At 40.2% G+C, this 27599-nt stretch overlaps 2 protein-coding genes and 2 long non-coding RNA genes across 5 annotated transcripts; 2 read left to right on the top strand and 2 right to left on the bottom strand.

Moving 5' to 3' along the window:
• Nucleotides 1-25506, top strand: LOC146448112 (uncharacterized). 2 transcript variants are annotated; one of them, XR_014861298.1, is made up of 4 exons: nucleotides 1-120; nucleotides 21384-21477; nucleotides 24744-24835; nucleotides 25321-25506. It is a non-coding gene; the product is annotated as an uncharacterized LOC146448112 (long non-coding RNA). The 2 variants fall into 2 exon arrangements; XR_014861299.1 differs by lacking the exons at nucleotides 24744-24835; nucleotides 25321-25506 and adding an exon at nucleotides 22433-22524.
• On the top strand, nucleotides 1182-4046 carry LOC146448115 (uncharacterized). Its single transcript, XR_014861297.1, has 3 exons — nucleotides 1182-1274; nucleotides 1760-1851; nucleotides 2336-4046. It is a non-coding gene; the product is annotated as an uncharacterized LOC146448115 (long non-coding RNA).
• Nucleotides 6681-8412, bottom strand: LOC146448114 (uncharacterized). Its single transcript, XM_085102705.1, has one exon. It carries the CDS (start codon nucleotides 8218-8220, stop codon nucleotides 7213-7215), a length of 1008 nt encoding a protein of 335 aa, XP_084958831.1. The 5' UTR covers nucleotides 8221-8412; the 3' UTR covers nucleotides 6681-7212.
• On the bottom strand, nucleotides 10015-18273 carry LOC146448113 (N-lysine methyltransferase KMT5A-A-like). The gene is made up of 3 exons (XM_085102706.1): nucleotides 16823-18273; nucleotides 16512-16711; nucleotides 10015-13506 (listed from the first exon to the last, which is right to left on the bottom strand). The coding sequence occupies exons 1-3, from the start codon at nucleotides 16880-16882 to the stop codon at nucleotides 13275-13277; spliced, it is 492 nt and encodes a 163-aa protein (XP_084958832.1). The 5' UTR covers nucleotides 16883-18273; the 3' UTR covers nucleotides 10015-13274.
• Nucleotides 25507-27599: the final 2093 nt, after the last annotated feature.

Below are 27599 nucleotides of genomic sequence, written 5' to 3'. Positions count from 1 at the left end.
CATTAGTTTGCTCTGATTTCAATTGCAGACTACATGAAGCTGTCAGCTTGCCTTGAAGACATGGAACATAAACACAAGACTCAAGTTGGCTGTTGGATGGCAACAGTTTGCGGTGTCACGGTAAGTTTCCAGCAAACAGGGGGATTCTAGTGGACAAGGCATTTTAAGTTGTGCGCCCGGTTTTCATAAAATCAGGTATATATCTCTGGTGAATGATGGGTTAGCTGGTAAATTAATTCTGCAGCTGACTGGAATGATGTCATGTAGTGCCAGAGGCCACCTTAAAGTGAACAAAAGTTGGATTTTCTTGAAATATATGCCTGGAGTTTTGAAAACGAGTGCAAAATTTAAGGCTGGGAGCCAGGCAGGAACACAGCCGCAGGCTGTGTTTCTGCCTTGAGTGGAGCTCTTATTTGTAGGGGGCTTGCCGTCAAGGATAGTCTGGCTAGACAGTACAGGAGCAGGGCTAACAGGCCACATGACTCGGGGGTGCCTTACTTAAATCCAGGGGGGGTAGGGTGGGTCAGAATTTGACACTTAATGCATTTTCTCGCTTGAGTGAGTATAGGTATGGCTGCATTAGTTTGCTCTGATTTCAATTGCAGACTACATGAAGCTGTCAGATTGCCTTGAAGACATGGAACATAAACACAAGACTCTAGTTGGCTGTTGGATGGCAACAGTTTGCGGTGTCACGGTAAGTTTCCAGCAAACAGGGGGATTCTAGTGGACAAGGCATTTTAAGTTGTGCGCCCGGTTTTCATAAAATCAGGTATATATCTCTGGTGAATGATGGGTTAGCTGGTAAATTAATTCTGCAGCTGACTGGAATGATGTCATGTAGTGCCAGAGGCCACCTTAAAGGGAACAAAAGTTGGATTTTCTTGAAATATATGCCTGGAGTTTTGAAAACGAGTGCAAAATTTAAGGCTGGGAGCCAGGCAGGAACACAGCCGCAGGCTGTGTTTCTGCCTTGAGTGGAGCTCTTATTTGTAGGGGGCTTGCCGTCTAGGATAGTCTGGCTAGACAGTACAGGAGCAGGGCTAACAGGCCACATGACTCGGGGGTGCCTTACTTAAATCCAGGGGGGGTAGGGTGGGTCAGAATTTGACACTTAATGCATTTTCTCGCTTGAGTGAGTATAGGTATGGCTGCATTAGTTTGCTCTGATTTCAATTGCAGACTACATGAAGCTGTCAGATTGCCTTGAAGACATGGAACATAAACACAAGACTCTAGTTGGCTGTTGGATGGCAACAGTTTGCGGTGTCACGGTAAGTTTCCAGCAAACAGGGGGATTCTAGTGGACAAGGCATTTTAAGTTGTGCGCCCGGTTTTCATAAAATCAGGTATATATCTCTGGTGAATGATGGGTTAGCTGGTAAATTAATTCTGCAGCTGACTGGAATGATGTCATGTAGTGCCAGAGGCCACCTTAAAGTGAACAAAAGTTGGATTTTCTTGAAATATATGCCTGGAGTTTTGAAAACGAGTGCAAAATTTAAGGCTGGGAGCCAGGCAGGAACACAGCCGCAGGCTGTGTTTCTGCCTTGAGTGGAGCTCTTATTTGTACGGGGCTTGCCGTCTAGGATAGTCTGGCTAGACAGTACAGGAGCAGGGCTAACTGGCCACATGACTCGGGGGTGCCTTACTTAAATCCAGGGGGGGTAGGGTGGGTCAGAATTTGACACTTAATGCATTTTCTCGCTTGAGTGAGTATAGGTATGGCTGCATTAGTTTGCTCTGATTTCAATTGCAGACTACATGAAGCTGTCAGATTGCCTTGAAGACATGGAACATAAACACAAGACTCTAGTTGGCTGTTGGATGGCAACAGTTTGCGGTGTCACGGTAAGTTTCCAGCAAACAGGGGGATTCTAGTGGACAAGGCATTTTAAGTTGTGCGCCCGGTTTTCATAAAATCAGGTATATATCTCTGGTGAATGATGGGTTAGCTGGTAAATTAATTCTGCAGCTGACTGGAATGATGTCATGTAGTGCCAGAGGCCACCTTAAAGTGAACAAAAGTTGGATTTTCTAGAAATATATGCCTGGAGTTTTGAAAACGAGTGCAAAATTTAAGGCTGGGAGCCAGGCAGGAACACATCCGCAGGCTGTGTTTCTGCCTTGAGTGGAGCTCTTATTTGTAGGGGGCTTGTCGTCAAGGATAGTCTAGCTAGAAACTACAGGAGCAGGGCTAACAGGCCACTTGTACTCGGGGGTACCTGCCCTTAACTTCAGGGGGGAGGGGTGGGTCAGAATTTGACACTTAATGGATTTTCTTGGTTGAGTAAGTAGGTATTGTTGCATTAGTCATCTCTGATTTCAATTGCAGACTACAAGAAGCTTTCCGATGACCTTGAAGACATGGATTATAAACACAAGGCTCAAGTTTTGGGAGGAAGTAGCTTGCTCTGCTTGGATTACTAGTGGAATTGCCTCAACCGTGGTTTATGTTACGTTGTTAGGATAGTGAAAACTCGTTAACGGTTACCTTTACCTCATCTCATTGTTACTGTGTTTATTAGATGCTGTATTTACACATAGCGCTTGTTTTTAACTTAAAATAAGTAACTGTCATTACTGTTTTTGTTCTTAGAACGTTATTTGGTATAATTATGTTCAAAACTGTATAGCATTAGTTGGTTAGATAAACAAAGTCAATAAGGAAAACGTTCATTTAAAGTTTTAACAGTTTCCACTTTAAAGGAAGCTGGTTTGAATCCATTGTAATTCACCTTTGCTCTATGTCAGAGCGAAATTTTTCTTGGTTTTGGTAACCAAAGCAGAGTCTGTTCACTGTTACAACAGACAATCGTTAGGTAAAGTTTCTCAGAAGTTCCTTTTTAGGTACTATTGTTGAGCGTTTTTAAATCATGTGATCTTCCGTCATCTATTAGTAATATACCTCCTTATTTAAGCTAACCAGTTATTTCGTCAAGAAATGAGAGGGAATTTATGATTTAGGCGTACAAACCACGATACATTAAGCCACGTTATTAAAACGTTCGAGAAACAGGCCTCTGGTTTGGAGAATGTGGTTGAGCTGCATGGAAACTGTATTAACAAGTGTTTAGCGTTCTATCTCTACGTTCTTCATTTTTCCTCACAAAAACTTAACGAATTGCTGATCAGTAGCGATGTAAACTTGTTAGCGTCGCTATGAATGGCAAAAAACATGTTTTTTTTTTCAAGGGAATTGTTAGAATAATGGTTCAGTTTAGTTAACAATAATCCTACTAGAGCGCAGAAGCTACTATCAGTTATGTTTGCCTGCGGATGGCTAGGATGGGAGTGGATTGCAACTTTTTTCAAGCTGACCTTGTGTATCTTTGTGTATTTTAGATAAGTGGCTAAAAATTAATTGCGGCTTGTTCTTCCCAGGAGAAAACGCGTTAATGTTTTATTTCCGGTGTTATAAGAGCAATTTCATGTTATAAAACAGGTTCTTAGTCAAATATTTGAGCAAAATACAGCAAAATCGTGGTGGCAGTTGGGTACAAGTCAATCCACCATTGTAACGCCGGCAGTATTGACATCTCAAAATTAGAAATTAGCTCTTGAATTCTTTAATGGAATACTGGATTCACACGATTGAAATAAGTAGGAAGTTGAGTTGTTGAACAAAAACGTTTTATTACCTGTATGTCAATGATTTACTAACTTTACAATTAATATCAGCAAAAGCTCCCTTGACGATTGTGTTATTAGGTTTCGTCAAAACTTTGTGATTACTGTTCGTGATGAGCAAAGTGAAGAAGTAAGCGAGAAAGCTTGATTCTTCTTTTTACAAAATATGAATTAGGTAGACTGAGAATTCAGCTCTCGTTAGCTAGTATTTGTTTTCTTGTTTTATTCTTTTTGTTTTTCGTTTTTCGAGACATGTTTTCAGTATTATTAAATCTACTGAAGTTTAATATTATGTTAAGTCCTAACTAAAAACTATGAAATAAATGTGATGGTATATTTTCAGACTGGTGAATGAATAACAATGATGTATTATTCTAGAAAGTGACAAAGGCATACTCGGAAAAAAATCCGAGTGCTCCTATCAGGAGCCAAACCTAAGACCTTTCGTGTACTATTTTGGTCGTCTACCACTGAACTACAGTAGAGTCGTGGGAGCTAAGGCCATTAAACTAGGTTCGTGGGACAAATGTCTTGCATACTGCTAGGATTTGAATGTCGAACGTATGGTATATGAAATAAATGTGATTCCCGAATAGGAGCACTCGGATTTTTTTCCCGAGTATGCCTGTGTCACTTTCTAGGATAACACATCATTCTTAAAAACTAATGTTTTAGAAGGAACAATAACCCAGGCCCAGAAATCCCCCAAAGAGTTGGTTGTCGTTTTTGGGGTTTGCAATCTTTATAAAAGACAGGATCTTTAAGGTATTCGTAATAGAACAGAGGTAGATTAGAGGATTGTAGATACTTATAATTGAGCGTCAATTCTGGTTTGTTATAGGGCGTGTATATTTACTTGGCAGGAATTTCGTAAAAAAAATTGACTATGAATTCAGTGTGCCCCATCGCTTTTTTGGATGTGTAATTAAACCTGAAATGTTAAGCCTTAAGAGTTAACTTTTATTTTGGGGCGTACAAGCCTGATGCAAGGTAGAGAGAAGCGTAATTTGCACCGTAGTTAATCGAGGGACTGGTTAAGAAACCTCGCCATGAAAACAATGGTGCTGCAATTTACATTGGAAAGGCCGCGACTCTGCACAATCCTTTGTTTTAAGGTTCACACCACAGTTGAATAGGGACCTTAAGCAGAGACGACGACGACGCCAATGGAAACAGAACTTAAAAAATTACCTTAGCGTCTTCTGAATAAATTCGCGACGATTTATACTCTCTCAGTTTGTGCAATGTGGCCGAACTATCGAGGAGCTAACGTCGTAGGGGCGCCTTTAAAGTTCAGAAAGAGAAAGGAAAATTAATCATCATGCGTTCACGTTCTCCATAAAACCTTAAATTTGGTCATTCCACGTTGTTGTTTTGCAGAGGGCGGCAAGAAATGTACTAATGTGTATAATGCACGTGCAGAGCCAGTGTTTTGTTAATTAAAACTATTGTTTTCTGACGTTCTCGTTGACGCCGTCGTCGTCGCTGCTTAAGGTCCCTAATATCTTAACAAAAACGTGTCGATCGGTCGGTTGCTCGAACACATTCCAGATCCTATTGTTGTTCTCACAAGGCCAGGGCCAAAAAGGCAAACAAAATATATAACAAAGACGTTTTTCAGGTTTCATAACCATTCCTTTTAATTAACTATGTTTGCACGCACGTACATGTCTTGCTATGTTCAACAACACTGATAGAGTTCTTATGTAATTAATACAAATTCAATGCAACAGCCTTGAAGTGACCTCTTAAGTATAGTACCGTATTAAGTATTGAGTATATAAGTAAACTGAGGCACGCCAACAAAACGTCATTTTCATTTTATTCTTAGACTGGACTTTATTGTGGTAGACACAATGACAAGAACTTCATAAGGAAACCAATTTACTCTAGAGCCTCTAAAAGTATGCTGAATTTGATCGCAAAGCTCTGATCCGTCGACTGACGAGGAGCTAAGTCCGCCCTTGCGGGCCATACGCTCTCGAAGAAACCGTTTAGGCAGAGAGGAACTAGGCCTCTTTGCTAGCTTTTACTTCTCTGTTCTATGACACTATGGAGAAACACTTATACATAGCCCTTAGATATGGCAGCCCTTGTCGAGGTTACTAACGTTACGTCGCGCTAAACAGCAACCAACCTTTGGACACAAAATAATACGCCCAAAATGCGTACCCCCGAAAGCCAACAGTTAAAGACATCAACTGAAAGCAAGAGGACAAACTGGTCGTTTGAATATATTTCTAAGAGGCATTAGATTTCCAGCGCTCTAGCATACGTACCTTTTTGTCAAAACTGAAAACCCTCGATCTGTAGCATGAGAGGCAGCGCGATTCGAAAGCTATGGTCCTCGTATACAGAAGGATCCAACCCGGGAGAAGAAAAAAAGAGTCTCTCATAAGCACCAGACGGCATTCCTAAAGAGGTCTCCACTACAACATAAACCCCGACCATCCACTACACTTGAAAAATGGCAAGCTGTGAAGATCGAGTGCACAAGAACTTTTCCCGCTAACACTGAGTCACGTTATTTTGACTGACCCGAGGGTTAGGTCGAGCAATGGCCTTTTCCGACACTCCGACACGTGGGGAAAACTTTCTTAGAATACGTTTCAGAGGAAAGACAAGAGTATATTTGCAAGCAAATTTGTTATTTTTGTACGGTTTCTGACCATAGAGGTCTATTAGAATTCTGCAATAAATTGGGGGCATTTCTGAAACCGATTCAGTCAGGGAGAAAATTAGCACACAGCACTAGGGAATCCGAACCTTTCAGATACCTTTGAAGCAAGAACTACAGTCGGACCTCTATTAAGCGGCCACCCTGGGGACTTTGAAAACTGGCCGCTTAATAGAGGCTGGCCGTTGAATAGAGGTATCGAATACAGCACTTTACTGACAAAATAATAATTCGGGACTTTGGAAAGTGGCCGCTTAATGGAGGGTGACTACTTAATAGGTGGCCGCTTAATAGAGGTCCGACTGTACAATGTCGCATTTAAGAAAGTAAATCTGCTCAATTAAAATTAAAAATCTTAAAATGTTTTCCTTCATATTGTAAAGATTTTTTAAATCGAAAATTACGTTAACTAAATATCTGTTGATAGCCACATAATAGCCATATAGCCATATAACAGTAATTGGACCCAGATGGCTATTTGGCGGGATTTGTTCAAGTGTCAAACTACGCACCACCTTTTTTCCTCCCCATTTCTTGTGCAATTTCGTGCACTATCAATTAATCAAGGTTGTTCACAATTTCGTCTAATCAAGACTTGGTTTTCTATAGCAAAGTACAGCCTTCAATTTGTTATGAAATAAATTTTGAAAGGCAGATTAAACTTATTACAGGTCCCTTGTTTCTCTTTCTTCAGCTGGTTGTCCGCTCACGGACAAATTCAGATTGTCAAATAGAAATGTGTCAAATTAAAGTACTTATTACAGTGACGCTTTTAGATTTGCGATAATGTAATTCCGTAGCTTCCTATGAAAGTATGAGACCCTTAACTGCTTTCGTGTCTGTTGGTAGACTAGAGGAGACGTGACTGCTTAATTATCATTCTATCATATAATAGATTCCTAACATCATACCCTTGAAGCAAGAACAGTAATGTCATATTTTAAGGAAGCAAATCTCACCTCACTTTCTCTGAGGTGTGAGTTCTTGTAAGTGCTCAGATCACGCAATTCTTTTTCCTGATTAGTACTGCGATTTCTTAAAGATACCAGATAGTCCAGCCTGTTCTTAGTTTTGTCACATACTTGACAAGTATCAAGCCTTGGTTTTCTAAAACTAAGCACATCTTTCAATTCGTTATTAAAAAGATTTCGAAAGGCGGAAAAACTTATAACAGGTCCCTTATTCTTTTGTCTTAAGCTAGTTGTTTTTAAATGGGGGTGTTCTCGGACAAATTCTGACCACATCCGTCGCATAGAAATGTTAGAATTAAAATACTTCTTGCTACCAGTCCTTGATCTGTGATAGTGTGATTCCGTGGCGTCATATGAAAGTATAAAGTCAATGACTGCATTTCGTGCTGTGGGCAGAAGCTTCCTCGGAGTTTTTGCACCCCTTCTGTCTGGTTCAACAGATGGCCCCTCTAGATCAATCTTCTTTAGCAAAACTTGTATTTTGCTCTTTGAAATGCCGTAAACCTTTCTAAAGGCAGTTTTACATACCTTGCCCAGTGATGGTACACGATATGATACCTTCCGTATCCCTCGAAATGTCACTTTCACTTCCATAAGCTTTGAAAAAAGGTAGTTTTGCTCATTATATCCCTTCTGATATATCATGTTCCGTTGTTGCCTGATAATCCTTCTGGTACTGTTTATGGTTTCTCGTAGTAGACAACCACCGTCGCAACAAGTAAATTCCAACTGGCTCAAGTCCTTGAAAGGTGCATTTTTACGTCTAGTCAACTTTTTTCTCTTTGCTACGTAGACTTTTTTAAACTTGTGGTTAGTTTTCAGAGATCTCCTTCCTTTTTCCACCGAGCTTGCAAAAGGATGTCCTTGTCTGAAATATTGCCATGGCCTCGACACATCAAACTTGTACACCAGTTGACTAAGATTAGTGCCAATAGAAGTCATCTCGAAACTGACCAAACACTTGTGCTCCGTTTCAACGTTGTGCTTCTTTTATTTACTCTCTATGGTTACCGAATTTTCTAGCAACGCGTTTGGTGACAGCTGGTCACAATTTCACAGCAGCTATTACTTAATGCTTTGTAGCAGTAATAAAGAACCTCAATCTCTGAGTGCCCATTAATATGAAGACCTGCGGGCAAAATGAGCAACATCTTATATATCGCTAAGAAAAAAAGTGGTAATGAGAAAATTAAGAGAGTAACTAAATTCTATAAACACTTCGGTGTGTGACTTTAACACCGCGTCGTTGCAACCAACGTGCTGAGTGATTTCCAGAAGAACATATCGTTTATCAGGTCATTGGATGCCGATGTTCAAATTACGTAAAAGAAAAACAATTAAACGTGACGACCTTGATGGTGAACAAATCTCTGAAAAATCTAGACACTTTGCTTCTCTTTGGCTGTAAATGTGGTGCAGGAAAATGACTTAACTATGCGCGCACTTATGCTACGCGTGAATGTTGAAATCTGACAGCGTTTTGGGTACAAATTTGCAAGTACACTTTGCAACGTGACCTTAACAGTTGGGCGGTGCCACGCAGTGCAACGAGCATGTTGCGTTATTTCTAGAAGAACATGCTGTTGACGTACTTAGATGGTAAAATCACGTAAAAAAAAGAAAACAGCTAAACGTGACAGCTTTCCTTGTGTACAAATTTTAGAAAAATCCAGTTATTTCGCGTCTTGTTTGCTTGTAAATGCAATGTGAATAAATAACTTAAATATGCGCGCACACGTTTATCTTAAAACTGGGAGACCCGACTTTCAGTTCAGTTGCGTGAATCAAGCTGTGCGAAGTATGTTTCCCAGGGTTCTAACACTGCAAATGGATTATCATAAGACTTTGCCATCGCCAAAAATTTCTTCGCAGGATTTTCATTACGCAAGAAAACTCAGGACTAACCTTTTCGGAATTTACTGTTCCAATGAAGATATCATACACTGGTACTTTTATGACGAATCCATTGGAGGAAGCGGCCCAAACGAAGTTATATCTTTACTGAACTATCTATTGAAAATACTTCAGGAAAAATACGGAAGATTCCATCACCTTATTCTTTGGGCTGATAACTCCCCCGGTCAATTTAAAGAATGTTACCTTTTCTTCTACCTTGACCATCTCGTGAAAATGGGAGAATTTCTACGAGTCGACCTTAAATTTCTTTTGGAGGGCCACTCATATTCAATCTGTGACAGGCGGTTTGGCTGTATTCAACAGTTTTTTAATTCCCAAGAAAAAATTGAGAGCCCCCAACAATGGGCATCGACGTTGAGAAATAGCCACCTGAAAAACGTGCAAGCCTACTGGGTAGATCTGGATTGGATAATGGACTACAAATCCTTTCTGAGGATGAAATATATTGCCAGAAGTGAGGACATTGAGAAACAAAAATTTGAGGTAAGGAAGATTGCATTTATAAACTTTGGTTGTGGCGAAATTTCCGATGAGCAGGGAAATTTGCAACTAAGGAATCACACCGAGACAGCGTTTGTCAGGTTTACAATGGACACGAGAGAAAAGCCGAGAATTGTTTCGTTCGTGAAGAGAAAGCAAGGCGTTCATGAACTGAATCCTGAACATTTAGTTCCAGTGCGGCATGAACAGAAACCTATTCGCAATGATGTCAAACAAAACTGTATAAGGCTTGCAGAAAAGTATTTGTCTGAAACTGCAAGACAGTTCTACTCCTCTTTAACAGCTACCAGTGAAGACGTCGATGATGAAGAGGATCAGTAAAACTTTAGTGTAACAGTCTTAGACGGCTTTTTTAATACCGTAAACACTTTATGAGGACACAGGGAATAACAAACTAGTAATTAAAATGAATTACGATTTTTAATTATCGCTATCAACAATTTCTAATCGGTCTACGAAAAGTAGTACTTAATTATTCGTTTACCAAAACTGAGTAGCTTTAATTTCAAGGTTTTTATGTTAGCTTACAGTACACTAGTAAATTAAGGGTCTTTATCAGGGGGTGACGAAAATAGAGTACTTCACACTCAGATCAGTCATCAAGAGTGTAGCGCAAACCTAAACACTCTTTTGAAACCATAGTAGTTACATCAGAGGATCATTATAATTTTCAGCAAGTAGAATTTAACCTCAAAATCCACGGTTTTATCTTTATTTAGTAACTCAAAAGCCTTTAATACGCAAACAATATAGTTAAGGATGGCTAATTGGCAGCCATTGAAAAAAGATTATTTTACCACACAACGAGGTGAAAGCGACACGGTCACGACCTTTGATCATTCCTGTGTATTCTTAGCTGTCAAAATTTTATTGTTTTCTTTCAAATTAAGCACGCGTGCAATCGCCGCATGAACTGCTAAGTGTAACAGTGGCGAAGTGAAACTACAGTATATTTTCTAGGTTGTATCACTGTTAGTAAGTAATTTCAAGTTTCTTTTGTGAGAACAAACATTAAAATTAAATTGGTATCATGTAATTGTCGTAATCCGCGTAATATTGTTAGGGAAAACCAAGCAGGCATGCTCAGCGTGATCCCATAGAAAATTCCTAACGCTCGACGACGGACTAAACCCATTTCGACAGCTAGATACACTCTAAAATAAAAAAAAGCAAATTGAAATGTTCAAAGGTCTCATTTTCTCCAAATATATTCTGAGATAAATCCTAAGAGAAGGCTTGCACAAAGATGACCTGCGTCTCTTCTCGGGATCAAACGTGTTACATGACGACCAAACATAATGAAGGGGAGTTTACAAAATACAATTTCATTTGAAGCGAGCTGCCCCAGTTTTCCGGCTGTAAAAGTACCCCACTACTCCTTGAAGTCAACGAAGAAAAATATAATTATTTTAACGTAAACTCTTCTTTTATTTATTTATTTATTTTTATTTATTTGATTAATTAATTTATTTATTATTGTTTTGACGATTTTTATTAACCTTAAATGACACATAATACAATCACAAAGCTCTACTTACAATTCTTGCAATACAAACAGTACACACGCTTACCTACAATACTAATAATTCTTTAAATGCTCACAATACTTACAATACCTACACTGCGTACAATTTGTTTTAATACTGATAATATTTACAGTGCTTACAGTACTCAAGTTTTGCATCGAGTTTTACATCTCTTAAAATGCCAGGGAAGGGGGGGGGGGGGGGGGTGGGGGGGGTTAGGAAAAACCAACAGTGATTAGTGATTAGATGTTCACATAAAAAAAAAATTAAATATATTCAAGGCAAATCCGTCGACTTTCACATTTCCAGACACACTTATATTTTCTGAATCCTGTTTTTAATCCTGGCCATTCCTACATCCACCAAATTGCGCATGAAAAAGCTTCCACGAAGTAAAATGTTGTAACAAAATCAGATAAGGATTCACAGAGTTATGCAATAATGGAGGAGACCGAGAACGATAAACACCTTAGGCCGATCTTCGAAACAACTTGGAAAAATTGGAAACAGCTTGGAAAAAAACTTTTTTTTTCAAAATTATACTAATTTTAGTCGTTCTGCAAATTAGTTCTAATAGCCCCTTTCGGCTAAACTGATCGAAGGGGCCCGTATACTGAGAAAGAACTCGTACATTGTTTGCCTCTATTTCAACTACGGCAATCATTATGAGAATGATGTATTATTCAAAGTGACACAGGCATACTCGGAAAAAGGAAATCCGAGTGCTCCTATCAAGTCGAATCTACCTTATTATTAGGAAATTAACAACGCACGTTGACAACGCGAAGAAAATTTACGTTACACTAAAAACACGCTAGTTAGGCTTACATGCATTAAATTATCGCGAATTTTTCGATTAGCATCTTGCTTTATTTACTGCGATTTTCATGATTCTGCAAACTCGCACTTTATATTTCTGAATGCCAAGCTGCGTTTTGGCTTTCGTCAATAAAACCTTCCAAGACAAGTGCACGGATGTTTTTAATTTTCTTAAAGCCGAAAATTTGGTTTTGAAGCCTAACTACATCCTATCAATTCAAAAGATAGTGACTGTGAAGAGCAAATAGAGGAGTCATGAACTAATAAGGTTTTGTAACGAAATAAAGGTGCTTTAAAATAACTACGTTGTAAAAAAGTGTGCATTAATTTACATCGACATTAATTAAGATACATTAAATTAACGCGAATTTTGCCGTAAAATCGCGTTAATACAGTGCACTGTTAATTTCCAATAATGAGGTAAAACCTTCTGATTACTAGTTTGGATCACTGCGCTACACGTGACTCGTAGGAGCTAAAGCCATTAAACTAGGTTCATGGGACAAACATCCTGTATACTGCTAGGATTGGAATATGAGGTATTACACTGATGTTATGCTTAGCAAAGGCCACAGGGTTACCGGCGTAAGCTGTCACGTGTTACCCTCTTTAAATAAAGTCTCTTACTTACTTACTTACTGACTGACTGACTGACTGACTGACTGACTGACTTACTGACTGAGTGACTGACTGACTGACTTACTGACTGACTGACTGACTGACTGACTGACTGACTGACTTACTTACTTACTTACTAACGTACTTACTTACTAATGTGTGACACAGGCGCAATGAAATAAATGTTTATAACATTTATTCCATTCCGTATATGCCACACATTGACATTCAAATCCTAGAAGTATACAGGATGTTTGTCTAATGAACCTTATTAATTGGCCTTAGCTCCCACGGGACGTCGGAATCCTGATAGTAGCACTCGGATCCGAGGTTGCCTGTGTTACTTTGAATAAAACATCATTCTCATTCATTTACGAGGATTAAAGTTTACTACCACATTAATTCCATTAAGACAATTATGTTTGCTCAAGGAAATTAAGGCATTGATTGAGCCAGAAATACTCATAACTGAGGAATAGTCATTGAAATAGCTCTTGCGTGTTGTGCGTTAATTTTCCGCGTCACCAGACAATATTTAACCATTACCACATTCGGCGAATAAATTAATGAAACTTCCCACGCTTGGCTAGTCAACTGCTTAACTAGATTAATGCCCTAATTTCCCGAATTTGGAAGCGTTTGGCTGTTTGCATGACATTCCCAGTCCGTATCGTTGTAGTTCCAAAGGAACTCAACGGTTTCGGGAATGTCATGCAAAGCTACCAGAAAAACGCGGGGGTTCTCGGAGTTTCTCCCTGTTACGAAAGGTTTCAGGTTTGGAAAATTTAAGGAGTGATTAATTGTTGCACCCCACTCTTCACATTGTCCTCCTCGGAAGGGATCGATGCTAAAAATAAAAGCAAAGAATAAAAAAGTGTTAGTTTGATACGCATTGACCAAATGAAGAAATTCTAGTTGTAACTACAGTGGAACCTCGATTTAACGAAGTGCCAAAATTAAATCGTCAGTATCGAGGTTGCGTTCCATGCATACATTGTAAAAGGGCCTGCCGATGAAGGTTGTTCGTTATCCTTAGGACTTCGTTATATGGAGAGAGGTTGTTTAATTCAAAGCTCCACTGTACAGAAATCATTAAAACGTTGTTATTTGTATTCTGAATTTGTTTTTTTTTTTCTCAGAGAAAGAGATGTTAATTTTTTTGGTTTCTATTCGTGATTGGTTCAATCGGCTTTGGTCGAAATTCATTGTTCTTGTCCTATACGCTGATTGGCCAGTTTTGTTTAAGTGACCCCGGTAACGGTAATCGCACTGTAATTTTTATTTTTTTTTTATGAACACAAATTTTATTTGAAACACGACAATATACATAATCAACAAAGTCAACTAATAACGATACAGCATATCATGCAAGAGGCACGAACTACCAGAAGAAAGCACACAAATATAACAATGATTTAAAAGGGGAGGGTTGCTATCAAACAAAAGAGCAGTTTTCAATTTTTCATTGGCATTAAATTTTCCTCTGTAATTTTACTGAGTAAGGCATCTTAAAAAGCGTTTTACAGTAGTCGCACTGTAATATTAAACGATATTTTCATAGAGTTGTATCACGTTATTCATAATTAGCTATTATTAGTAGAATTTATAATTAGCACCTCCATCCCTTGTTTAATATCAGCCTTTTATACAGTCAAAAATTTTGTAAACGTATTAACAGCTTTGACCTGAGCTGACGATCGACGTTTAAGTTCAACCTGTCTTCCTCTTGTGTGATTGTCTGGTTGGGTGCAGAATAATTCTATTTTTCTCCAGTTATCGAAACGCAATGACAACCCTTTGAGTGCGCGATGATCTCCTCCGAAGTCAGTTTAATTCTCTGTCAGGACATCTTGGGCATGCTCTGATAACCTTGTAGCGAAGTAAATAGCCATCGCCAAGGCATGCCAATCGCTCGACTATACTTTCAACTCAAATTGAACTGCACGGTCGTCCCTGGAACTTTTCTATCGAACTTTACCGGTGTATTCACTTAGTTAAACGTCGATCTCTTTTGACTATTCAGAGACTTCCGGTTCTCAAGCACTCATCGTCCAGGTCCCGCGCGGTCCTAAAGCTGTCAGTGGGAACACTACCCTTCTCGTCGATATGGATTTGCATCAAAAATTTGCATTTGCATGTTATTTACCACTAGCTTTCCCCGCTATTGCTCAAAAGTCTCTAATGTAATCCTTATATGATTGACGCAAACGAAGTTGGCTATTAATGGACGATGGAAGACGATAATTGCCCTTCAGGAGTTACTGAGTTGTGTCAACAAATATTTATCACACGCAGGATAGGTCCAGTTCAACAGGACAACAGTGTATATTCTCTACGACAGAAGTCAATTACACTTGGAACAGCTTCGAATGGAAACAGGTGTACTTCTCTATGTCTCCAATACAATTCGCTTAACTCTTATTATTACAATCGCCTGGTTCACGCAAGCTACTGCAAGTATGCAATCACAAAAACGAACAAAGAACACCCGCTACAACCAAAAGTTACGATAAACAACTCAACAAGTACTACTACCATTTCGTCGTGCAGCTGGCAAACGAGAGACCCATTAGTCGCTCAAAGAGCATGACACCTCAATTGTAAACGGCCAAAACTGAATTCCTCGTTACATCAGTACTAGTTCATATCCTGCAACTGATTTAACCACTAAACAACGCCGGATCTGATCACCGAGCGTTAAACTTAAAGAGGACAGCTGACCTTGCATCGCTCGTTTATCCTCCATCAAAAACGTGTGAGCCTAACCTTTATATCTTGGGGCCGCCGTAACGCAACACAGTGCGCGAGGAAAATTTTTTACCCCAATGATTTGTTGCGGGAATAGGCCTTATCACGGTTTTCGACGCCATTTTGACCAGCAGGCAAACACGTCTTGAAATAACAGTGTTTGTATGGAAATCCGCGATGTCAAATAATTTTCATAAAACATTGCTTCTGAAAAGTTCATGAATTGGAAACTTTTAGTACTAGGAAAAGGATTTTAAGAAATAAAATTGGAGGGATGTAGCTGTGCCAGAAAGCGTATTTGTTCGCGCGAACTATTTTTAGTCGCAGTTCACGGCTGGTTCCCTATACAGACAAATTTATGAAAATATCAAAACGCAACTAGATGCTTTCTAGCACAGCCACATTCCTCAGTTTTTTTCTGTAAAAACCTTTGCAGAGTGCTTTAAGTTTACAATTCATGAGTTTTTCAGAAGCCATGTTTAATGAAAATTATTTGACACCGGATTTCCATACAAACACTGTTCTTTCAAGACGTGATTGCCTTCTCATCAAAATAGCGTCGATAACCGTGATGAAACCGAATTGCGTTGCAAGGTTTTTAGGAAGGCGACTAAGAAACTTACACTGTGTTGTCTAAACTAATTGCTACATTGTTAGAATTGTCCTCGCCCTGTTACCTATACAACTTTTAACACTACGCTAACACTAAGCAGCTTCTATTTGCCATATTAAAACTGTACGTCCTGCATTTTAACTTACTCATAGGCAACGAAATTTAATTTTGGTGTTGCTTGCATTTGGATTTCTTATAATGATTATTACTATTATTATCAATGTTGTTATTATTATTGTTATTAATGTTATTATTATTATTATTATTATTATTATTATTATTATTTAATGGTGATGATGATGATAATAACAACATCAATAATAATAATAATAATAATAATAATAATAATATTAATAATAATAATGACAATAAGTATAATAATAATTTTTATTTTTTTATTTTGCCACTTCAGTCAGATGCACAAACAAACTTGCTTAAGAAAATGGACGAGTACTCTATTTATTTAACTGATGTTTAGAGAAAGGACTTACGCAATTTGGCGACCCCTATTCTCTATGATCATAAGGGAACATGGTTTGCCCTCCGCTTGATACTGAATTTCTCTCTGGGCCGCCTCATCAACTGCCACCACCTCTCCTTTGTACTCCACAACAACTTCCCCCCTTAAAATGTCTCGACTGGCAAAGGCACAGACCCCCGCTCCTCTGGGGTCACTTGGGACCCTATGAATCTGCGAAATGCAAGGATGGATAAATTTTTATTGGAATACATAAGGGCCGGTGACATTACAGCAAATACAGGAGCAACAACTCAATAGCCCTTAAGAGGCGTGAATACTCACCTCTATCGGAGGAACTGGCGGAGGGTACATCTCCATATAATTTGCAACAGATTGCATCATTAGTTGCCCACCAAACTCATACCCTGGTGGGCAACGGCGAGGCCGTTTCAGCCCTATTCCACAATAGCCCCTGTGGCCGCCTTGGATGTCTGCCCGGACGCTCCATTTACGTGTTTGACTGTGCTGCAAGATTTTTTTTTTCAATTGCTGTCGACAAAATAAGAAATGTAGGAATAAAGTGGCTGTTTTGTTGTATCAGCAATTCTTTGAAGAAAGATTTCGCTTACTGCAAGATAAAATGCGTGTTTGTAGTAGCATAACTACTGTAATACAAACGCTGAGATTGTCAGCATATAGACTTACCTTGTTGAAGCCGCTTTTTTTCATTAAAAATTTGCTCTGCCCGTGGACGCTGTCTCCATCGGTCCAAACTCTAACCGCACTTGCATAGGCTTCAAAGATTTCGAATGTGGCAACAAACTGATTAACATCCTTTTCGACACATTCTGCCAGAAACTTATCTAATAAGGGGCATTTCGCCCTGCGTTTATGTTTCAACATGACTCGACGTACGTTTGCGAAAGCCATGTTGACTACAGCAACAACACTGCACACAAAAACGTTTATTGCAAGTAAAAAGGTGGAGTTGACGAAACAAATTCTGTGGGAACAAGAGCCGCGATTGGATGATTTATCTTCCTAATAGAAGCAAGAGAATTTGTGGGCCTAATCCGAGGTGACTTCAAGGCATGCAGAAAACGTAACAATTATGACAAGGGAAAGAGGAATAATCACGCCGGCATTTTATTGAGGCGTTAAGTTCTAGGTTTTTTCGGTGAGAAAAAATTGAAGTTTGTCACGTGTTATTTTTGAGCCTGTTTAGTTTATTAAAGTTCAGTTTCCAAACAGCTCCAATTGAGGATTTTTAAGCCTTCGTTATGTCTCGCCAGCTTCCGCGAGCATATATTGGAAGGTGATAGTTCTTTTACATATTATGGTAATGCTATACGACGATATCCGAGCTAATGGCAACAGTCAATTTCTCGAACATTCGAGTTACTGTTTGCCGGTTTATGAAATTGATCGGTTGTCTTTTTTGCTCCTACGACAGCAGGAGGGATTCACAGTTTTTCAGCGTTAGGGAAGTTTGAGGCCGCCTTTCAGTTTAGTCTGTCTTCATAACTAAATCTTAATTTCTGAGAAGGGTAACGGCTTTTAGTTTACCACAAATAGAAAAAAAACAAGGACGTTTTCCATTTTCGCTGTTGTAACGTACTAAAAATCGTCGGTTGTACTATATTTTGGTTCAACCTTTCGTCTGAGAATCACTATTAACATTTCTTTAAATTAGCGATTCAGAAATTAATTGACACAATGTTCAAAGTTTAAAGTTAGTGAATTTTGGCCAAAAATCACGATATCTCCCATCGATCTCCCATGATACTTCCCCTTTAAAGCCAACACGGCGCTACACCTTTCTAGTAAATAGAGAGGTTTACGACAAACGGCAAACATGAGATATGACCACGTGGCCATGTTTATTGCCATATTGCCGCTTGCTATTTTCAGTTTTGCGTTAGCATCAAAGGCCAGAATAAGTTTGCACTATTCTCATTTTTGTACTCCTTGTTTCAAGAAAAATAAACGCGAATCTCACGTTTGCCGTTTGCCGTCACGCCCGCCGGGTAGATTTCAAAATTGTTAAAAATCGATTTCCTGTCAACGTACACTGTGTAAATTGTTGCTGCTAAACCTACGGAAGAATATGAAATAGTCTGAAGAGTCCATTTTTTGTCTGAGGCTTTTGGCCGTCTACGTACGCTGATGCGAGCTTGCTTAAAAACTTTGCGCCAGACATCGCGCCAATTCGGCGTTTCGTAGACAAACCCGCGAACAGGCCGCAGTTCGGTGAGCATGCTTATTACCGCGATGTTTCGTAAAATGGCGACAGAAAGCGAACTCTCGTTTGTGGAGTGCCAAAAAAAAGGGATTCGAGTAAGATTTCCGTTCAAGGGTAAGCTAGAATCGTAACTTCTCTTATTTAGTTTAATTTTTTGAATCTAGTAATTGAATTGCCCGGTCAGAAAAGAAGAAACGCGAGTATTAAATGCAGAGTGAGTTAAGCTTGTATACGAGCAGTAAACGCTTTGAAAGAGTTTAAAATTGTCGCCAGTACCCGTAAGATTAGCAGAGGTATTATACGTTTCTCCTAAAACATCCAAACGTAAGGCGGCATTCAGCCTTTTCTGTACAAATCTCTCAAAGTTAAGCTTAAACAAGCCCGTCAAATTCGCGAAGTCGAAGTCGTTGCGAATGTCAGGGTTAACTATAAAGACTTGAATAAACTAAACACTCGGAGAAATCACACACTCTGCTAAAAATTATACTCTAGCGAAATTCCAGAGCAATGTTCATAGTTTCCCTGAACTTTATTCATATCAGATTGGTTTCGCCGGTTTATTAGTTTAGGCACGGGTGTTAAGTATATATTTTTAGTCTACGGACACGTAACGAGTGTAGGGAAAACTTATTAAATCTCGGTTTATTTTGTTGAATTAAATTCAAATGTCTTTGTTAAATTTATTCGATAACTTGTTTTTGCTGTATTTATAGCTCAAATTCTGCTAGCAAAAACGTTGTTGTGACGCCAAATCAGGCGATGAATTATGCTCAAAGTAATGGCCTTTATTTATCCTCACAGGTTTGCAGGCGCCGAATATTTTAATAATGTAATCAATTTCCCATCACTTTTTGTTATTATTTGACTTGTCACCATGTAAATTTCACTGTGGAAACAATAACGATTCAACGTTTGGCCGAGGTTTTGATATGAAGGCTAAAATGCGATTAAGTGAAACAATTATGAGCCGGATAAGATGTTTATTCATTGCGCCAAAAGTTACGTGGACTCAGTCCCAACCGCAATAATGGCGCCTGTACCTCAAATTAGCAAGCAAGGTTTAACTTCAGGTGAATATTATCAGTTAGACCTAGCCGTGATAAACTAATTGTGTGAGTTTATTATTTTGTTGACTCTTTCATTTTTCTCTAGCCAGTCAGGAGAGAGGAAACGACCACTTGATCGTAGCAACGTTTGACAGAACCTCAAACTTAAAGTCTGACTGGCCTGATGTGCATGCAGATTCCAGGCCTCAGATCAGCAAAATAATGTATTTAAACACGTAACTTCTCCCGAAACCTGCAAAGGTACGTAAGCCAACATAAGTACTTCAATTAATATCAAATCTACGCTTATTTGCTTGAAGAAAAACAATTCGCCGAAACGTGTAAGGCTTTATAGGAATGATATTAAGCATTTACTTGGATCGGTAGACAATATAACACTAAGGAAAGGGGAAGTATCGATCATGAGGTTTTTGATATCTTTTGTTAAAAATGATGAAATAAGACCTTCAATCACCTGTCAAATAATTCCAGAATGAAGAGAGGAACGAAATCAACTCAATTTTTGAAAGAAACAACTTGTAATCTGTTCTCGCGCATTTTGGAAACAAAAATGCGTGGACTTGAAAAACATTAGCCTAATATTTTTCAAGTTTTAATCGAAACCGCGGCCTATTCTGTCTCTGGCCAGAGACACTAATCGACAGTTTTATTGTACTGGGGTGATAATTTTTAACAAACTTGACAATTATTTTGTTTCTGCTAACAGTCAAACATTTTTAAGTTTTGAAATGACAGCAAATTTTCGTGATAGTCTTCCCCTAATAAAGAAATAAACAAAATTAAGCTTGATCTAATATTAATGGTTTGTATAGCGTAAACTATTTATAAACAATAGCCTCCATCTGGCGTGAAAATATCCTCAGATATTTGTCCGTGGACATTATCTGTTCTGAGAAGCAAACAGTTTTCCGAGATCGAAGCTCGAGGAAAACTGTGAGCTTCAAGGAGCAGATAATGTCCAAGGACAAATATCTGAGCATATTTTTAAAGCCAAATAAAGGCTATATTTATGGTTATTATCCTTTAAATATTTTTCACAACATGTAGCAACAAGCTTGAGTATTTGAACATTTCGTTGAAGAACAGTTTACCGTCAAAAACATTTACAGCGTATGTTGTTTTCTGATAATGCTTTATCGACCAGAAGGTTTATCTTTCCTTCTGTCACAAAAGCAAACCGTTCCCCTATCATGACATTAATTTTAATTAAAAACAAGATGCACCTTGAAGTTTTTGAAACTGGGGAATAATTCACTTAGGGAATATCATCGGATATTCTCGAGTTTTAGCTGGGGTATATACGGTCACGTAAGACCAATCGCGTGCAAGGGAAAATATTTGATGGCCTATAACAATTTATATTATACAAGTTCAACAGTCACAATTTTATTCCCGACCACACAGATCTTGACATAAGAATGACAACACTCGAATGAAAATATCGTGCAATAGCAAAGTTTGTGCAAGCCAGTTAATATCTCTGAAAGCAATCTGTAGAGGAGGGGGTGGGAAGGATTACTAACTAAAAGTGCTCAGTATTAACTTAGTTGTGAGAAGGTATTGTTGCATTAGTCTGCTTTGATTTCAATTGCAGACTACCAGAAGCTTTCAGATGACCTAGAAGACATGGAATATATTAAGACAAGACTCAAGTTGGCTGTTGGATAGCAACAGTTTGCAATGTCGTGGTAAGTCCCTAGCAAACAGGGGAGTTTTAGTGGACAGGGTATTTTGAGTTGGGCGCCCCATTTTCAAAAAATCAGGTATAATTATCTTGGCTAAATGATGGGATAGCTGGTAAACTATTTGTGAAGCTGACTGGCATGATGTCATGTGGTGAAAGAGTCCACCTTAAAGTGAACAAAAGTTAGATTTTCTTGAAATAATTATCTTGACGGAATGATGGGATAGCTGGTAAATTATTTGTGAAGCTGACTGGCATAATGTCATGTGGTGAAAGAGTCCACCGTAAAGTGAACAAAAGTTGGATTTTCTTGAAATGAATTATCTTGGCTGAATGATGGGATAGCTGGTAAATTATTTGTGAAGCTGACTGGCATGATGTCATGTGGTAAAAGAGTCCACCTTAAAGTGAACAAAAGTTGGATTTTCTTGAAATATTATCTCTGGTAAATGATGGGTTAGCTGGTAAATTAATTCTGCAGCTGACTAGAATGATGTCATGTAGTGCCACAGGAGACCATAAAGTGAACAAAAGTTGGATTTTCTTGAAATAATTATCTCTGGTGAATGATGGGTTAGCTGGTAAATTAATTCTGCAGCTGACTGGAATGATGTCATGTAGTGCCAGAGGCCACCTTAAAGTGAACAAAAGTTGGATTTTCTTGAAATATATGCCTGGAGTTTTGAAAACGAGTGCAAAATTTAAGGCTGGGAGCCAGGCAGGAACACAGCCGCAGGCTGTGTTTCTGCCTTGAGTGGAGCTCTTATTTGTAGGGGGCTTGCCGTCTAGGATAGTCTGGCTAGACAGTACAGGAGCAGGGCTAACTGGCCACATGACTCGGGGGTGCCTTACTTAAATCCAGGGGGGGTAGGGTGGGTCAGAATTTGACACTTAATGCATTTTCTCGCTTGAGTGAGTATAGGTATGGCTGCATTAGTTTGCTCTGATTTCAATTGCAGACTACATGAAGCTGTCAGATTGCCTTGAAGACATGGAACATAAACACAAGACTCTAGTTGGCTGTTGGATGGCAACAGTTTGCGGTGTCACGGTAAGTTTCCAGCAAACAGGGGGATTCTAGTGGACAAGGCATTTTAAGTTGTGCGCCTGGTTTTCATAAAATCAGGTATTTATTATCTCTGGTGAATGATGGGTTAGCTGGTAAATCAATTCTGCAGCTGACTGGAATGATGTCATGTAGTGCCAGAGGCCACCTTAAAGTGAACAAAAGTTGGATTTTCTTGAAATATATGCCTGGAGTTTTGAAAACGAGTGCAAAATTTAAGGCTGGGAGCCAGGCAGGAACACAGCCGCAGGCTGTGTTTCTGCCTTGAGTGGAGCTCTTATTTGTAGGGGGCTTGCCGTCAAGGATAGTCTGGCTAGACAGTACAGGAGCAGGGCTAACAGGCCACATGACTCGGGGGTGCCTTACTTAAATCCAGGGGGGGTAGGGTGGGTCAGAATTTGACACTTAATGCATTTTCTCGCTTGAGTGAGTATAGGTATGGCTGCATTAGTTTGCTCTGATTTCAATTGCAGACTACATGAAGCTGTCAGATTGCCTTGAAGACATGGAACATAAACACAAGACTCTAGTTGGCTGTTGGATGGCAACAGTTTGCGGTGTCACGGTAAGTTTCCAGCAAACAGGGGGATTCTAGTGGACAAGGCATTTTAAGTTGTGCGCCCGGTTTTCATAAAATCAGGTATATATCTCTGGTGAATGATGGGTTAGCTGGTAAATTAATTCTGCAGCTGACTGGAATGATGTCATGTAGTGCCAGAGGCCACCTTAAAGTGAACAAAAGTTGGATTTTCTTGAAATATATGCCTGGAGTTTTGAAAACGAGTGCAAAATTTAAGGCTGGGAGCCAGGCAGGAACACAGCCGCAGGCTGTGTTTCTGCCTTGAGTGGAGCTCTTATTTGTAGGGGGCTTGCCGTCAAGGATAGTCTGGCTAGACAGTACAGGAGCAGGGCTAACTGGCCACATGACTCGGGGGTGCCTTACTTAAATCCAGGGGGGGTAGGGTGGGTCAGAATTTGACACTTAATGCATTTTCTCGCTTGAGTGAGTATAGGTATGGCTACATTAGTTTGCTCTGATTTCAATTGCAGACTACATGAAGCTGTCAGCTTGCCTTGAAGACATGGAACATAAACACAAGACTCTAGTTGGCTGTTGGATGGCAACAGTTTGCGGTGTCACGGTAAGTTTCCAGCAAACAGGGGGATTCTAGTGGACAAGGCATTTTAAGTTGTGCGCCCGGTTTTCATAAAATCAGGTATATATCTCTGGTGAATGATGGGTTAGCTGGTAAATTAATTCTGCAGCTGACTGGAATGATGTCATGTAGTGCCAGAGGCCACCTTAAAGTGAACAAAAGTTGGATTTTCTTGAAATATATGCCTGGAGTTTTGAAAACGAGTGCAAAATTTAAGGCTGGGAGCCAGGCAGGAACACAGCCGCAGGCTGTGTTTCTGCCTTGAGTGGAGCTCTTATTTGTAGGGGGCTTGCCGTCAAGGATAGTCTGGCTAGACAGTACAGGAGCAGGGCTAACAGGCCACATGACTCGGGGGTGCCTTACTTAAATCCAGGGGGGGTAGGGTGGGTCAGAATTTGACACTTAATGCATTTTCTCGCTTGAGTGAGTATAGGTATGGCTGCATTAGTTTGCTCTGATTTCAATTGCAGACTACATGAAGCTGTCAGATTGCCTTGAAGACATGGAACATAAACACAAGACTCTAGTTGGCTGTTGGATGGCAACAGTTTGCGGTGTCACGGTAAGTTTCCAGCAAACAGGGGGATTCTAGTGGACAAGGCATTTTAAGTTGTGCGCCCGGTTTTCATAAAATCAGGTATATATCTCTGGTGAATGATGGGTTAGCTGGTAAATTAATTCTGCAGCTGACTGGAATGATGTCATGTAGTGCCAGAGGCCACCTTAAAGTGAACAAAAGTTGGATTTTCTTGAAATATATGCCTGGAGTTTTGAAAACGAGTGCAAAATTTAAGGCTGGGAGCCAGGCAGGAACACAGCCGCAGGCTGTGTTTCTGCCTTGAGTGGAGCTCTTATTTGTAGGGGGCTTGCCGTCAAGGATAGTCTGGCTAGACAGTACAGGAGCAGGGCTAACTGGCCACATGACTCGGGGGTGCCTTACTTAAATCCAGGGGGGGTAGGGTGGGTCAGAATTTGACACTTAATGCATTTTCTCGCTTGAGTGAGTATAGGTATGGCTACATTAGTTTGCTCTGATTTCAATTGCAGACTACATGAAGCTGTCAGCTTGCCTTGAAGACATGGAACATAAACACAAGACTCAAGTTGGCTGTTGGATGGCAACAGTTTGCGGTGTCACGGTAAGTTTCCAGCAAACAGGGGGATTCTAGTGGACAAGGCATTTTAAGTTGTGCGCCCGGTTTTCATAAAATCAGGTATATATCTCTGGTGAATGATGGGTTAGCTGGTAAATTAATTCTGCAGCTGACTGGAATGATGTCATGTAGTGCCAGAAGCCACCTTAAAGTGAACAAAAGTTGGATTTTCTTGAAATATATGCCTGGAGTTTTGAAAACGAGTGCAAAATTTAAGGCTGGGAGCCAGGCAGGAACACAGCCGCAGGCTGTGTTTCTGCCTTGAGTGGAGCTCTTATTTGTAGGGGGCTTGCCGTCAAGGATAGTCTGGCTAGACAGTACAGGAGCAGGGCTAACTGGCCACATGACTCGGGGGTGCCTTACTTAAATCCAGGGGGGGTAGGGTGGGTCAGAATTTGACACTTAATGCATTTTCTCGCTTGAGTGAGTATAGGTATGGCTGCATTAGTTTGCTCTGATTTCAATTGCAGACTACATGAAGCTGTCAGATTGCCTTGAAGACATGGAACATAAACACAAGACTCTAGTTGGCTGTTGGATGGCAACAGTTTGCGGTGTCACGGTAAGTTTCCAGCAAACAGGGGGATTCTAGTGGACAAGGCATTTTAAGTTGTGCGCCCGGTTTTCATAAAATCAGGTATATATCTCTGGTGAATGATGGGTTAGCTGGTAAATTAATTCTGCAGCTGACTGGAATGATGTCATGTAGTGCCAGAGGCCACCTTAAAGTGAACAAAAGTTGGATTTTCTTGAAATATATGCCTGGAGTTTTGAAAACGAGTGCAAAATTTAAGGCTGGGAGCCAGGCAGGAACACAGCCGCAGGCTGTGTTTCTGCCTTGAGTGGAGCTCTTATTTGTAGGGGGCTTGCCGTCAAGGATAGTCTGGCTAGACAGTACAGGAGCAGGGCTAACTGGCCACATGACTCGGGGGTGCCTTACTTAAATCCAGGGGGGGTAGGGTGGGTCAGAATTTGACACTTAATGCATTTTCTCGCTTGAGTGAGTATAGGTATGGCTGCATTAGTTTGCTCTGATTTCAATTGCAGACTACATGAAGCTGTCAGATTGCCTTGAAGACATGGAACATAAACACAAGACTCTAGTTGGCTGTTGGATGGCAACAGTTTGCGGTGTCACGGTAAGTTTCCAGCAAACAGGGGGATTCTAGTGGACAAGGCATTTTAAGTTGTGCGCCCGGTTTTCATAAAATCAGGTATATATCTCTGGTGAATGATGGGTTAGCTGGTAAATTAATTCTGCAGCTGACTGGAATGATGTCATGTAGTGCCAGAGGCCACCTTAAAGTGAACAAAAGTTGGATTTTCTTGAAATATATGCCTGGAGTTTTGAAAACGAGTGCAAAATTTAAGGCTGGGAGCCAGGCAGGAACACAGCCGCAGGCTGTGTTTCTGCCTTGAGTGGAGCTCTTATTTGTAGGGGGCTTGCCGTCAAGGATAGTCTGGCTAGACAGTACAGGAGCAGGGCTAACTGGCCACATGACTCGGGGGTGCCTTACTTAAATCCAGGGGGGGTAGGGTGGGTCAGAATTTGACACTTAATGCATTTTCTCGCTTGAGTGAGTATAGGTATGGCTGCATTAGTTTGCTCTGATTTCAATTGCAGACTACATGAAGCTGTCAGATTGCCTTGAAGACATGGAACATAAACACAAGACTCTAGTTGGCTGTTGGATGGCAACAGTTTGCGGTGTCACGGTAAGTTTCCAGCAAACAGGGGGATTCTAGTGGACAAGGCATTTTAAGTTGTGCGCCCGGTTTTCATAAAATCAGGTATATATCTCTGGTGAATGATGGGTTAGCTGGTAAATTAATTCTGCAGCTGACTGGAATGATGTCATGTAGTGCCAGAGGCCACCTTAAAGTGAACAAAAGTTGGATTTTCTTGAAATATATGCCTGGAGTTTTGAAAACGAGTGCAAAATTTAAGGCTGGGAGCCAGGCAGGAACACAGCCGCAGGCTGTGTTTCTGCCTTGAGTGGAGCTCTTATTTGTAGGGGGCTTGCCGTCAAGGATAGTCTGGCTAGACAGTACAGGAGCAGGGCTAACTGGCCACATGACTCGGGGGTGCCTTACTTAAATCCAGGGGGGGTAGGGTGGGTCAGAATTTGACACTTAATGCATTTTCTCGCTTGAGTGAGTATAGGTATGGCTGCATTAGTTTGCTCTGATTTCAATTGCAGACTACATGAAGCTGTCAGATTGCCTTGAAGACATGGAACATAAACACAAGACTCTAGTTGGCTGTTGGATGGCAACAGTTTGCGGTGTCACGGTAAGTTTCCAGCAAACAGGGGGATTCTAGTGGACAAGGCATTTTAAGTTGTGCGCCCGGTTTTCATAAAATCAGGTATATATCTCTGGTGAATGATGGGTTAGCTGGTAAATTAATTCTGCAGCTGACTGGAATGATGTCATGTAGTGCCAGAGGCCACCTTAAAGTGAACAAAAGTTGGATTTTCTTGAAATATATGCCTGGAGTTTTGAAAACGAGCGCAAAATTTAAGGCTGGGAGCCAGGCAGGAACACAGCCGCAGGCTGTGTTTCTGCCTTGAGTGGAGCTCTTATTTGTAGGGGGCTTGCCGTCAAGGATAGTCTGGCTAGACAGTACAGGAGCAGGGCTAACTGGCCACATGACTCGGGGGTGCCTTACTTAAATCCAGGGGGGGTAGGGTGGGTCAGAATTTGACACTTAATGCATTTTCTCGCTTGAGTGAGTATAGGTATGGCT

The sequence above is a fragment of the Pavona decussata genome, unplaced genomic scaffold (assembly GCF_977016875.1).
Source record: "Pavona decussata unplaced genomic scaffold, jaPavDecu1.1 SCAFFOLD_1383, whole genome shotgun sequence".
In the NCBI taxonomy this organism is placed as follows: Eukaryota; Metazoa; Cnidaria; class Anthozoa; order Scleractinia; family Agariciidae; genus Pavona; species Pavona decussata.
Note: the sequence above shows the minus strand (reverse complement) of the source record. Positions and strands in the feature narration are given on the sequence as shown.